The following is a 14,184-nucleotide window of genomic DNA, read 5'->3' as shown; positions in this document are numbered from 1 at the left end:
GAAAGGCGCTGACGTGGAACTTTTTTACTAGTCAGCAGGCAGCAGTCAGTTAAAGTAAAGACACCGCAGCATATTCGCAGGTGAGAATCCGGATCCGGATACCTGGTTTTAACATTACCCGCAAATCTCTCTCAAGCGTCTCCTGTCTTCGCCATTTTCCTCTCTCCTACATTCTTGTCTAAAGCTCCCTAGTCCTTCTGCTACAGAAGAAAAACCGACGAGAGAGACGGACCAAGAAAATAAAATTAAAAACAAAGTGAAAAGAAATGTCCCAATCAAACCCTAATTTCCCTCGCAAACAGTTATCCAATTCGCTGACCAACTCGCTCATGGCTCAGAACCAAGTCATCGACTCACTCACTTCTCACATCTCCCTCTACCATTCCCATTCCCTCTCCCAAAATCCCAACCCTAACCCTAACAACAATCCGAGGTCTTTAATCCTCAAATGGTTCTCATCTCTCACCGTCCATCAACGTCAAGCGCACCTCACCACCGTCGATTTCAAGTTCACCCAGCTCCTTATCCAAATGCTGGGGAAGCTCCGTACGCGTGGCCACGGCTTCTTCATTATTCTCCCCGACCTTCCCTCACGTGATCCTCCCTTCCTCCCCGGCCTCTGTTACAAGCAATCACGCTGCCTCCTCTCTAGGGTTGCCGAGTCCAACGTGTCGGAACGTCGGGTTTTCGAGTCGGTTCGGTTTTTCGGATCCAGAGAAGGTGAAAAAATCGACGAGTGTTCGTGTTCGGTGAGTAGTCTCGATTCGATGACGGTGACTGAAGAGTTCGTTGAAAATGTGGAACTGTTTGTTGAAACCATGGATAAAGTATCGAACGGTGCGTTTCTGAGAGGGGAACAGAGCGAATTGGGATCGGATTGGATTGAATTAGAGTGGTTAAAATCAAAAGGGTATTATAGTATAGAGGCTTTTTTGGTAAATAGATTAGAGGTGGCGTTGAGGTTGGCGTGGTTGAATTTTAATAATGGGAAGAGAAGAGGGGTGAAATTGAAAGAGAAGGTGAATGCCGCAGGGGTAGCAGCAAATGTGTATTGGAGGAAGAAAGGATGCGTGGATTGGTGGGTAAATTTGGGTGATGCAACAAGGAGGAAGGTATTGACTGCAATTATTGGAAAAGCTGCTAAATCCCTGGTATTGTTTAAAACTTTGTTATCTCAATGCTCATTTTATTGATGTATTTTATTGTATGACATTGCCATTATTAAGTGTGGTTAACAAAAGGAGAAATTTTTGTGAATTATGAACCCTGTTTTAATTTGGTTATTAATGACTAAAATTACTGTTTTGGTTGAGTTCTGGAGTAATTTCTGTTGTTAAGAGAGAGGAGGTTCAAACATGGTGGGCTGGTTAAGGGTAAATTAATTATATAAACTCGTTGTAAGAGCTGAGAAGAACTATAAATTGTAGTTCTACCTTCCTTTTATAGTTTCCCGTTTTATCTTGTTGGGGCTTCGCTTGTAATCTTTTATACAAAGATAAATTTGTATGTGTTGCTCCAATGTGTTATGCTTGGATCTTTCTTTAGTTTGATTTACTAATGCAATGTATATAGAATATTTTTAAAGATTTCTCGCACATGGATCATTTGTAATTTTTGACAATTATTATCTATTTTACATACTCTTGAAAATTTTGTGAACAATGAGGCTTACTTTTTATTTAATTTGGGCTTTCAGACTCTTGAGGTTCTGAATGCAGCAGGTAGTGCCTCAGAGGATGAAATGTGGCTTTTTAGTGGAGGAGCAGAACAACCAATGAGGTACAATTATAGTGAACCACTGCTGGGTACCATCCCAAAACGCCTGGAGGATGCAGAATTTGGCATAATTATTACAGCTGGTTCTCGTTTTGGAAAACCTAATTCCCTAACCAATGTCTTCAGTAGTTTATTTGTGCTTCAGGATATTGTTACTTTGGTGCTATCATATCATAATAAGTGTGATATGGGAAAGGTGTTTTTTAGTGCATTAGGTTCTATAAGTACCTTTACTGATAGTATATTAAGAAAGCTGCGAGACATTCTCATGGTTATTTCACTTGATTGCACAAAACTTGAACTTCTCGGAGAAGGAAATTTTAACTCTTCATCCGATAAATCCAAGGATAAGTTCAGTGCATGTAGCCGTAAGAAAAAGGGAAGGTCCCGAAACATAAAAAAGCAAATTCCTGTGGCGAAGGCAGAGGTGAATGACCTTCTGCCAGAAAAACCTCTCAAGGTACTTTTTTCTTTATATTGAAACCCTTCTAGATGTGTTTTTGTGTTCATTTATATGTGTTGAGCAATTTTATTTTAATTGTTTCTAGTAATATGTCAGGATCTTGAATCTGTATCAACTAATAATAAGAAAGCAGATTTGAAGGAGTCCAGCAAGATGCCTGTTATAACTCATGGGAAAGATGTTAACAGAAAAACTCCATCACAAATGGAAATGGTCACACAGCTTTTCTTTTGGATGGTATTCTCTTGTTAATTATTTAAATTTTAAATACTTGCATAACTGGTACTCTGTCATCAGGAACATACCCAATCATTGATTGGTGGAAAAGGACGAGCTGCAGCAAGGAAGAGTCGGAAGGAAAAGAATAAAAACAAACACACTTGCGTCAATGGTACGACTGAACTTAAAACTTCCAAGAAGGCAGTCATAGAGGCTTCCACTTCGTCTTTTATTTTTCAAGATGAGGCAACAAATTCCAGTGGTGTATTGGATAATTTAAACATACAGGGTGTGCCAACTGATACAATGAGCCAGAGCAACGTCCTTGAATCAAATTCAAGTCCTAATAGACCACATAATCAGCCTTTCAGGGAGGAAATTGCCATGCACGTGCAAGATCCTGAGGTTGGTTCCACCGGACAAGAGGATTACTCAAAAGATGTAACTGAGAATGAATTTATTGCTACTGGACAAGAGGATTCAAATTGTAGGGTAGAATGTAATCGTTTGCCTCCGATTATCCCTGTGCCAGAATCTGATAGTGTTTTCACTGGTGAAGGCATCAACTTACAAAATTCTCATAGTGCAAGTAAAATTCAGGAAAATTCAACTTCTCCTGATGCATCAGGGAATACACTTGATGTTAAAGAGGAAGTTTCTGTGATTCAGGTGCAAGATAAAAAACTTTATGATACTGCACCCACAAGCTCTCCTCAATGCCTTTCATATGAGTGGCCTAGTGTAGCTCCCTTTTATTTTCCTTCTATAAATTCACATGTTCCAGCTGCCACTGATAGATTGCACCTAGATGTTGGTCACAATTGGCACAATCACATCCGCCAACCTTTTGTGCCCACCATGCATCAGGCAAGAAATCCTCAGATTGAAAGTGGGTGCAATCGAATCTTATCTCGCCCAATGCCAATGAGTTTAGATTGGCCCCCTATGGTTCGCAGTGCTTCTGGATTGACACCACCAATTACTTGCAATTATGGCTCTGGATTTATCTCAAGGCGACAGACAGCTTTTCAGCAGGGTTTTGCGTCTCAAAATTTTCAGTTTAATACAAAGAACCTTGATGATGAGAGAAAGTATTCTGGGGATTTCTTTGACTTGCCAGATCTGGCAAATACAGTAGAACTTGCTGATGAATGTGATAGCCACTGGATATCAGAGGAAGAATTTGAGGTGCATGCAGTTTCTGGTATAGATTATAATCAATACTTTGGTGGGGGTGTGATGTATTGGAATCCTTCTGATCATCCAGGGACTGGTTTTTCTAGACCTCCATCCCTTAGCTCTGATGACAGCTCATGGGCCTGGCATGAAGCAGACATGAGTAGGGCTGTTGATGACATGGTTGCTTTCTCTTCATCTTATAGTACAAACGGTTTGACTTCTCCAACTGCTGCTCCATTTTGTTCCCCTTTTGAACCTTTGGGTCCTGGACACCAGGCAGTTAGTTATGTTGTGCCAGGAAATGATGTGCCTGGCAAAGTGCTGCATTCTCCATCACCTACACCTGATGCGGCAACAGAGGAGGAAGCCTCTGGATCTTTGGCCAATTTATCTAGTGATGTTGAAGGGAAAACAGGGGATTCACTTCCTTACCCCATTTTGCGTCCTATAATCATTCCAAACATATCAAGGGAGAGGTCAAGATCTGACTTTAAGCGTGGTCATGATCATAAGAGCCCTTGTGTTCCTCCTACTAGGCGGGAGCAACCTCGGATCAAACGGCCTCCGTCACCGGTTGTGCTGTGTGTTCCACGAGCTCCACGTCCACCACCACCGTCTCCTGTAAACGACTCAAGGAAACAGAGGGGTTTTCCAACGGTTAGATCTGGTAGCTCTAGCCCAAGACATTGGGGTATGAGAGGTCTGTACCATGATGGAACTAACTCGGAGGAAGCTTGTGTTCGCATGGATGGTACTGAAGTTGTTTGGCCTTCTTGGAGAAGTAAGAGTCTTTCAGCCCATCCAATGATCCATCCTCTACCTGGTGCTTTGCTGCAAGACCATTTGATTGCAATGTCTCAGCTGGCTCGTGATCAGGAACATGTAAGTATAGCACCAGCATTATATCAAATCTGAAGTTATGGTTTATGTGTTAAATTTGTAGATTTATGTGATTATTCTGCAGCCAGATGTGTCATTTCCTCTGCAACCACCTGAGTTACAGAGCTGCCCAGCACGAAAGGCATCTCTCTCTTCAATACACAGCCTCCTTAATGATGAAATTGAATCTTTCTGCAAGCAGGTAAGCAGTTTATTGGTCCCTAGAAAATAAAGAAGAAAAGGAAAAAGCGAATGATTGATCCTGTTTTTCCTCCAAATTTATTGTTTCCATGATCTTGAACATTATTTTGCACAAGGATTTTTTCCCTGTCTGTTGTTTATGCATTATTTGCTGGGCCTTGTTACATTGCTGACTATTTGTATGATGTGTTCATGTTTAAGGTTGCAGCAGAGAATATGGCTCGTAAGCCATACATTAATTGGGCTGTCAAGCGGGTTACAAGGTCTCTCCAAGTCCTATGGCCTAGGTCAAGGACAAATGTCTTTGGTTCAAGTGCAACCGGCTTATCTCTTCCAACAAGTGATGTAGACCTTGTGGTTTGTCTTCCTCCAGTAAGGAATCTGGTGAGTGCTTCATGTGTTATTATGTTGATCGTATGCTTATACTTTATGGCAAGAAACTCATCTGCAAACATTGTTTTTAGGAACCTATCAAAGAAGCTGGGATTTTAGAAGGACGTAATGGTATTAAAGAAACTTGTCTTCAGGTATTAGTATTATTGTAATTGGTTGTGCTGTAGTTTGAACTTATTGTCTCATTTTCTTGATATTTCAAATTAGTCATTTTATGAGTTAATAGAAATTGAAATATCATAGTGTTCTTCTAAAAATGTTGAGCACATGTTATTCTCTTTCTCCCTTTTTCTTTAGAAAAGGCATATTCATACATTCCTTGAAGTGTTTCAAAGGCTACGATAAATCTGGTGTACGTACCAAGTGGTAGACATTGAATTAGGAATACTTGATTTTGTTATACAGTATTAGGTTCCTGTTATTTACATTGACGTTTTGGTCTTCCTGATTAATGTGCCAGCAACATTTGCATTTTCCCTTGTTCCTTTCTATATGCAATATAACTTATGATACCCCTCCAGCCATTGTAATTAGTTGTTGGTGCACTATTGTATGGCTTGCGTGAACCTTGTGTGTGTGTGGACTTGTTTTTCCCCTGCAAAATACTTCTGGGAAATTGCTGTCATTATCTGATATTTTGGCATAGCCTTTTTAGAAGATTGAAACTGTTACATTTGTTTTCCAGCATGCTGCCAGGTATCTTGCCAATCAGGAGTGGGTAAAGAATGATTCTCTGAAGACTGTGGAAAATACAGCTGTAATGCCTTTTCTTGTTAGATTCTTTCTTCATTCTAGCTTTACTTCTTTCTTTCCATCTCTTTTCTCACAATGTTATCTCTCTGGCATTCAGATTCCTATTATTATGCTTGTGGTAGAAGTTCCTGATGACCTAATCACTTCTGCGGCCTCTAATCTACAATCACCAACAGATGAGCAAATAGAGAAGAGTGCTGAACGTGGCAACCATGCTCATTCTGATACTGTTGGCTTAGAAGACTCTGCTTCACCTAAGTGTTCAAAAATAAGTTATGGTAATATGAAGGATGTCAAATCAGTTCGTCTAGACATCAGTTTCAAGTCTCCATCACATACAGGACTCCAAACTACAGAACTGGTAATCTTTTACATGAATTTGACTTCACATAATCTTTTGAATTGCGTCTGACGTTGGAGCCTGTGACATGATTCTATTGCTAAATAATAGCCTCTTTCCTGGAAAATTGAGGAGAATATTTGTTTAACTATTGCCTAATGAAGGATGTTATCAGGAAGGGGCTTATTTTGTCCATGTTGGATTTCAGAATAAGCTTATTGAGTAACCATCAGTGGCGTTACAAGCTTTTTTCACGTTTCTTATACAAATGTTTTCTAACTTTATGGTCCTTAAAGTTTTAGAGTGCAGTTTATGTAGGAATGAGACAAATGTCTGTACATTTAGGACATAGTTGGTACATGAACTTTAGGGTGTTCAATCCTTTTTTCTTCTTCTTAATTTGTTTTTTGGGGCATTTCCTATTTCAGAGTCTCATCAATCAATTATAAATTTCTACATATTAGATTCAGGTGTTTTGCTCTATTTCTGATTTAAAATTATTTTATAAATTTCAATTTGTTCTTTGCAGGTGAGGGAGCTGACTGAGCAATTTCCAGCTGCTATGCCTCTTGCTTTGGTACTAAAACAGTTCTTAGCAGATCGTAGCCTGGATCAGTCCTACTCTGGTGGCTTAAGTTCATATTGCCTGGTGAGTGATGTTTGGGCATAGAAATGAACTGAGATGTTGATTCTAACCAATTACAGTTGAAAATTATGATTCAACTGTCCTGCTTATGTGTCTGCAAGTCTATTTACATACTACACGTGAGATGAAGATCTTCCTACAGACTAGCTAAATAGTCTAAGGTTTAAGAGAACTCTCTCCTAGCTGTGTTTGTTGGTTTACTTTGAGTTTCTTAACAATTATAAGCTGGAGGAGCATTGGCTGTGCAGCTATGTACACTATACACTAATTCTGAATTTAATCACATGAAACTTGCTATAAGCTTAATAGCAGCTCAGTTGATAAAGCTCAATGTAACTTTAGATCCAGCTACTTGAGCCATTACCCGAATACTTTCTGCCATTCAATTTTGAGCTGCAAGATTTAAGGAATCTGTGTAAGACAGAATGTTTATAGGCATTGGAAACGATACAAGTAATCCGGAATCAGATATACCATATTGTTTGTTCCTAGCTCAGTACAAGATTTTATAGTCCTAAATGTGCTGTCAGTTACCATAAGCTTCTTGATCACTTATAACCTAGTAAGTTATAATTTGGTTAACATGCCATATGTTCTGAAGGCAAATTTCCTTTTGTAAATGAATGTGGACTTCCATTTTTTGATTGTTCAAGCAACATATTTCATTGGAAAATAAATATTAAAGAGGACACTGGAATTCTTCATAGCATTCTGCTAATTTTTGTATAGATATTCATGTGTTTACTGAAGTTCCACTTTAATCTGCTACTGGTCAGGACAGTTTATTTATCAGTGAATAAATTCATTGGGTTTGTATTTACTCCCTTGCTGTTTCGTGCTTCTTGTAGGTGTTACTTATTACACGTTTTCTACAGCATGAGCATCATCTTGGACGGCCTATCAACCAAGTAACTTAGCACTTAAACTGTTTTCATAACTTTCAATTATCTTTGACATTTTTCCCTTTATTGGAGGAGGCTGCTATAAATTTTCTGTTTCTATTACTATTGGGATTGAAGTATCTGTTTCAAATGGTTTTCAGTAGTGAGGGTGAAAATTATTCTTTGATTCAACATTGATATATTGAATTATAATCTTCAGATTAAACCTGTAGTGCTGTTTTAAGGTGGTTTAATGTGGACGTGGGAGGTGAAAATGTAACTATACTCGATGAATGTTTAATTCAGAGCTTACTCGATGCCCAATGCTACACCAATGCTATTACAGAATTTGTATTTTTTGTACTTACGATTGCCATCCATTTGAGGGAAAAAACTTTGGTGGGATGAACAGAAAGGCCCTCTACTGGCAAGTTTAGATGATTGATTAGACAATTGAAGTATGGTTTATGATGTTGTAGAAAGAATATTGACCTTTGGTTTCGTTCAGTGACTTGAAATTTTTTATTCTCTCTTTCAGTTTGTGTTATCTGTTTCTCTTTTGTGCTGCTTGCAATAAACAAGTGCTTTTGCCTAATTTGAACTCAATGTTTCTTGCAGAATTTTGGAAGCCTTCTGATGGATTTTCTTTACTTTTTTGGGTGAGTTGAAAGCCTTGAATGTTTTTTTCATTTCTATGGTAGTTGAAAATATTTACCCAACTGGTGTCTTACTGTAAAATATTTATGAACATTAATGATTTATTATTTCAATATCTGGTGGTACAGGAATGTGTTTGATCCCCGACAAATGCAAATTTCTGTGCAGGGAAGTGGAGTATATATAAACAGAGAGAGAGGCTATAGGTAATAGTAATATTTTCTTTTGCTGGGAACTGCTTATAACTTGGATGCTACTGAATGCTGATGATTTGATGCTTCTTTTGTAGCATTGATCCTATACACATTGATGATCCTCTTTTTCCAACAAATAATGTGGGGAGAAATTGCTTTCGGATACATCAGTGTATCAAGGTCAGGATGATATTTCATTTCGATTTATTAGCTTTTACGGAACTGGCCCTGGCATGATTATTGTCTTTACATTTATTATTGACCCACTGTATGATAAAACTTAAATTTGCTTCTAAATGTTGACTCATGGTTGATATACAGCTTCTGAATGTCGAAAAAGTTTTTTTTTATTGTAATAAATAAAATGTTTCATTTAAGTTTTACCATAGCTTTAAGGAGGAGGAAGGGAGAACAATACTTATTTTACCTGCTTCTGAGAAAAGAATTAGTAGATTGAAGCATGAATATCTTTGCAATTAAGGTGCATATTGGCCTTCTAGAAACTAGTAGCAAGAGAAAAGTTTTGGGAAGTCATTGACACGTTTAGCAAGTAAAGCCTTAGCTAGCTTACTACTCTATGGAATTGTTGACCTAGATCTGTGAGCATAATCTTTCTGGTAGCATTAATCTCTAACTGTTTACAGCATGGGATAACAACTATTAAAAGAAGATGCTTTCCCAGAAAATTTGTGTGGTCATTACATTTCTTTTTTATGTCTTATATATAAAATATTTTGTAATGCAGGCATTTTCAGAGGCCTATTCTACACTGGAGAACGAGCTTACCTGCCTATCAAGTAACATCAATTCATGTTTTAACCCACCATGCAGAATGCTTCAAAAAATCATCCCAAGTATGAATTTATCATAGGGGCTTTAGTTGTTTGGGAAATCTTATCTGTCCGGAAGGTATTCTTTTGCCCCTTGATAATAATGTTGCTTAGTTGGAAATATATAATTTTGGCTTATCAGAAACATTCTTATGCTAACATTACTGATGTAAAGTTGAAGTCTTCACACAATGGGAGCTTTGGGACTTGATTGTTCACTGAAAGTCCTTGGGAATGGGCTCTAAGGTGATCAATTTTCTGTTAGGCCAATCCAGGGATTGGCTCAAAGGTAGGAAAAATTTCATAGAGATTTTGATTTTAATTTGCTGTTTCTTTGAGATTCAATGAATTCTTTTTCTTTTCAGGACAAATTTTTAAAAGCAGATTTGTCCTTTGCATCAATTTTTTTGCAACTTCTGAAGGGAAAGTCTGCCGAGCTCATAGTTTTGAGCTGAGGTGATTGTCAAGTTCAAAGCGTGCAAAGAGTTGCAAGTTCGTTTGTATGAGATGCTGTTATTGTTATGAAGGTATTCAATTATGTTTTGCTATGTAGACATTTATTCCCCATGCTCTTGCATTGCTCTTTGTTTGTCTTTTAAGCTTACAGGTTATTGCTGTCATTAAAGATGGATGCTTGATTGTATGGTAGAGAATTAACAAGGCTGGAGTGTGTTCTCTTGCCTCCTACATGAAAGAGCAGCCCTGTACCTTGGTAGCGGGTTTGCAACAAAAAGGGAGAAAGGGCAAGACAAATATGCATCAAAATTGGTCATTTCTACTGATCAATTGCGTCAATTTTGCAGCTGATCTGAAGGGTGGTCTGAGTTATCATCTAATAATATGTTGTGACCATAGCAATACCTTATTACAATGGTCGTGCTCCCCAAGGCGTAAATACAGAATTTATCTTGAAGAAAAAGATAATATAAAGTTTGTACAGCCATTTGATATGGGAGAAATAAGACTCCAAACAATGATATCTTGTTTTACATTAAGTATTATCATTTAACAACAGTATACTAAACTAGAACTTCATATTTATTTTGACCCAAATTCAAGTGTTTGCTTTATTAATTTTACTTTCCGTACTAGCAAGATAAGATAAATCTTATGGGATTTCTTCGCAGCCGATAATACATGAATATAATATTAAGGACCTAGAGAAGTAAGATTTCAGATGGGGAGCCTCTTTTCCTCCTTCATCAAGCGGCGTCCTAGTAATAATTTCCATATATTAAATATACGAGATACAGTTTGGTAAAACCATCTTAAGAATTGTGGATGGCATTCTTTAGCAGTCCAGACAACGCAAACAACCCAGAGGGCAAAACTAAGCCATCCAATAAGTGGGACGAGGATTAAAAGAAGTATAACTAACGCAAGAGCTCCAGATAATTGATTGATGGCATTGAATATGAGATGGGAACTTGTGCTGGTAGCTGAGAGATTCATTTTAGTGACCAATGCCACAACATATATGCAGAGATTAACGAAGAAGGTCGACATATGGCAATAGTGGGTGTCGAAAGGAGACTCGTCTCTTCCTTGATATTTTGTCTGGAGGAGTGTGCATGATGTATTAATGGTAAACACAACTACAGCATGGAACTTGATGGAGCAATTTAGTCCTCCCCCGTTTTCTCTGTCAGACAGTGAAAGAATTAGCTGCATTTTGTGAAGAAAAAAACATGCTTTGAGATAGAGGTTTATGATTAAAACACCTGATGGCTTGTTGTTATTATTGGAAAAAAAGTTTTAGAAATGGGTAAGGCCGGAACTCTAAAATAGCAGTAATTAATAAGGATTCTGAAATTGCTAATCTGCAACTGACCTTTGGGAGTGATGGTTGGTTGAGTCGTTGTTGCACATCGTCACTTCAGACTTTCCTTCCCTGAATTCTATGTCTTGCTCTGCCACTGCTTTACTTTACATGGGTTCTGAGAGGAAACTGTCTAATCTTTCTGCAAACCGTCATTTGCCGCATCTTTTGTACCATTTCTTTGGGAATAAAATAATAAGTAAATAACTATTTTTAAGTCTTAGTCAAGGTGGATCCACTGTCAAATCAAAGTGAAATAAGAATGATTGGGAGGAGGAGGCGCAGTATTCCGCGTACGTAGACAGAAAAGGAGAGAGAGAGACACTTGACAAAACGGAGTCGTAGCGACTTTTTCCTATTTTGACTTGGATGCGTACATCATTTCAATTATCTAAACAGAAAGACACAAGCTCAATCGATAAGAGTCGACAAAATAGTTCTAACAAAATAACAAAAAAAGAACTAGCAATATATATATATATATATATATATATATATACATTTATCATTTATACAAATAAAGATTTTGGTCCCTTATTTGCATTTCACTTCAGAGAATAAAGAAAATTTGAATACCAAGAGAGAATCTTCCCTTTTGACAGCCATCCCCTTCTGCTTCTTAGCACCAAGGATTCATTTTTACTTTGTCCTTGAACACTTGAGCAATCGAACAGGGTGTTGATGTCATTGAAGATGGCTGCTTAACAGTCAGGTATAATAAATAAAAGTAGTAGGAAAAATCTTGACTCTGCTCGATCAAGTGCCTGTTATCTGTTAAGTAGTAGAATAAGCCCTCTAGGCCCATTTTCAGAAATTGATATTTGTTTTTCTTTTGGGATTGGGGGTGATAGGGAATGCTTATTACAAAAGTTGCCAATATGGGTCCAGTCTAACCTAAACCCTTGTGAGTTAAAAAAATATAAATTAGGCTATAAGTCATCAAAATCTCAACCCAGTTCACTCATTGCTAACTCATGAGTTGGGTTGGGTCAGTTTTTTTTTTTTAATTATTTTTATAATTTTACTTAATAAATTTTTTATTAGTAAAATTATTTTATAATTTAATTTATAAATTAAAATTATGAATTTGATAAGTAAATATTAAACTCATTGAAATATATAAAATAAGTAATATTATTAATAATTAAATTAATAATTTTATATAATTAAATATATAAAATTATTAAATTTATTAAAATTATTAATTTTTTTAATCTACAGAGCTGGCTCGCTCTAGCCCACCTCAACTCACTGATTTGATGAGCTAACTCATTTAAGTTCAATTTTAATATAAATTTAAATTTTCAAACTCAACTCATCTCATATTTAATAAAAAATGAACCGATAAAATAGGTAAGACCATTTTTACAAATATACCTATTATTGGCAGCAAAGTCCACTTCCCAAAAGAGATGTCCAAACCATAAGGGCCAACTGCCAATCCCCATGTTCTACGTCTTTGTTTTTCCAACCCCCATGTTCTAGAGTCTTCATGAAATTTATGGTGTTTGTGGAAAAGGGAAAGACAAAAAAGCATCAAAATTGATTATTTCTACTGATAAATATACAGCAGTTCGGTCAATTTTGCAGCTGATCTGAAAAGGGTGGTATGAGTATTGTCAAATAATATGTTGTGACCAAAGGCGTAAATATAGAGTTTATCTTGAATATATATGTATATTCATTAATTTTAGTTGTGATACTAGTAAGATGAGATAAATTTCATGAGATTTTTTAACAGCCAATAAATATGATACATGAGTATGATATTAAAGGCCTAAAGAAATAAGATTTTAGATTGGTAGTCTCCTTTCTTCCTCCATCAAGTGGTAACTTAGTAGCAATGTTCGACTCAATAGGGATTTCCATATTTGGAACATATGCAAAATAGTATGGTAAAATCACATTAAGAATTCTGGATAGCAATCTTGAACAGCCCGGAAAAAAGCAAAACAAAGCCACCCAATAAACGGGACAAGGATTAAAAGAAGCAAAATTGATGCAATAGCTCCAGAGAATTGACTAATTTCGTTGAAAATGAGGTGGGAACTTGTGCTTGTAGCAGGGCGATTCATTTTAGTGACCAGTGCCACAATATATATGCAAAGATTAACAAGGAAGGCCAACATATGGCAATAGTGCGTGTTGAAGAGAGACTCGACTCTTCCTTATGCTCTCTGTTTGTCTTATAAGCTACAGGTTATTGCTGTCATTAAGGATGCATGCTTGATTGTATGGTAGAGAATTAAGAGGGCTGGAGTGTGTTCGCTTGCCTCCTACGTGGATAAACAACCCTGTACCTTGGTAGCAGGTTTGCCACCAAAAGGGAGAAGGGAAAGACAAAAATGCATCAAAATTGCTTATTTCTACTGATAAGTATGCAGCTGTTACGTCTATTTGGCAGCTGATCTGAAAGGGTGGGCCGAGTATCATCGAATAATATGTTGTGACCATAGCACTTCCTTAGTATAATGGTCGTGCTCCTAAGGAGTAAATACAGAGTTTATCTTGAAATATAATATTATAATGATCGTGCTCCCTAAGTTTGTGCAGTCATTTGATATGGGGAGAAGTAAGACTCCAATCAATAGTATCTTCATTTACATTAAGTATTATAATTTAACAACAATATAGTAAACTAAAACTTCAGATACATATAGATTTTGATCCAAATCCAAGTGTAAGATGGATTTGCTTTATTAATTTCACTTGTGGTATTAGTAAGATAAGATAAATCTTATGAGATTTTTTAACAAGCGATGATACATGAAAATGAGATTGAAGACCTGAAGAAGTAAGATTTTAGATCGGCAGTCTCCTTTCTTCCTCCATCAAGCGGCGGTTGAGTAGCAATTTTCGACTCAATAGTGATTTCCATATTTGGAACATAAGAAAAATAGTATGGTAAAACCACATCAAGAATTCTGAATAGCAATTTTTAGCAGCCCTGAAAA

General features: G+C 37.0%; 1 protein-coding gene across 5 annotated transcripts; it reads left to right on the top strand.

Moving 5' to 3' along the window:
• On the top strand, positions 74-10,464 carry LOC18614370. Of its 5 annotated transcripts, none has more exons than XM_007052096.2 (18): positions 74-1,151; positions 1,697-2,236; positions 2,336-2,452; positions 2,537-4,519; positions 4,602-4,718; positions 4,919-5,101; positions 5,182-5,244; positions 5,796-5,867; positions 5,961-6,224; positions 6,733-6,852; positions 7,698-7,757; positions 8,349-8,389; positions 8,516-8,593; positions 8,677-8,761; positions 9,327-9,490; positions 9,587-9,700; positions 9,777-9,938; positions 10,061-10,464. In XM_007052096.2, exons 1-15 carry the CDS (start codon positions 267-269, stop codon positions 9,450-9,452), a joined length of 4,734 nt encoding a protein of 1,577 aa, XP_007052158.2. In that variant the 5' UTR covers positions 74-266; the 3' UTR covers positions 9,453-9,490; positions 9,587-9,700; positions 9,777-9,938; positions 10,061-10,464. The 5 variants fall into 5 exon arrangements, with proteins under 5 accessions (XP_007052158.2, XP_017984651.1, XP_017984648.1 ...); XM_018129162.1 differs by having other exon boundaries at positions 10,038-10,464; XM_018129159.1 differs by having other exon boundaries at positions 10,019-10,464.

The sequence above is a fragment of the Theobroma cacao genome, chromosome 1 (genome assembly GCF_000208745.1).
Source record: "Theobroma cacao cultivar B97-61/B2 chromosome 1, Criollo_cocoa_genome_V2, whole genome shotgun sequence".
NCBI classification, from domain to species: domain Eukaryota; kingdom Viridiplantae; phylum Streptophyta; class Magnoliopsida; order Malvales; family Malvaceae; genus Theobroma; species Theobroma cacao.
This window is presented reverse-complemented; position numbering and strand designations above follow the sequence as displayed.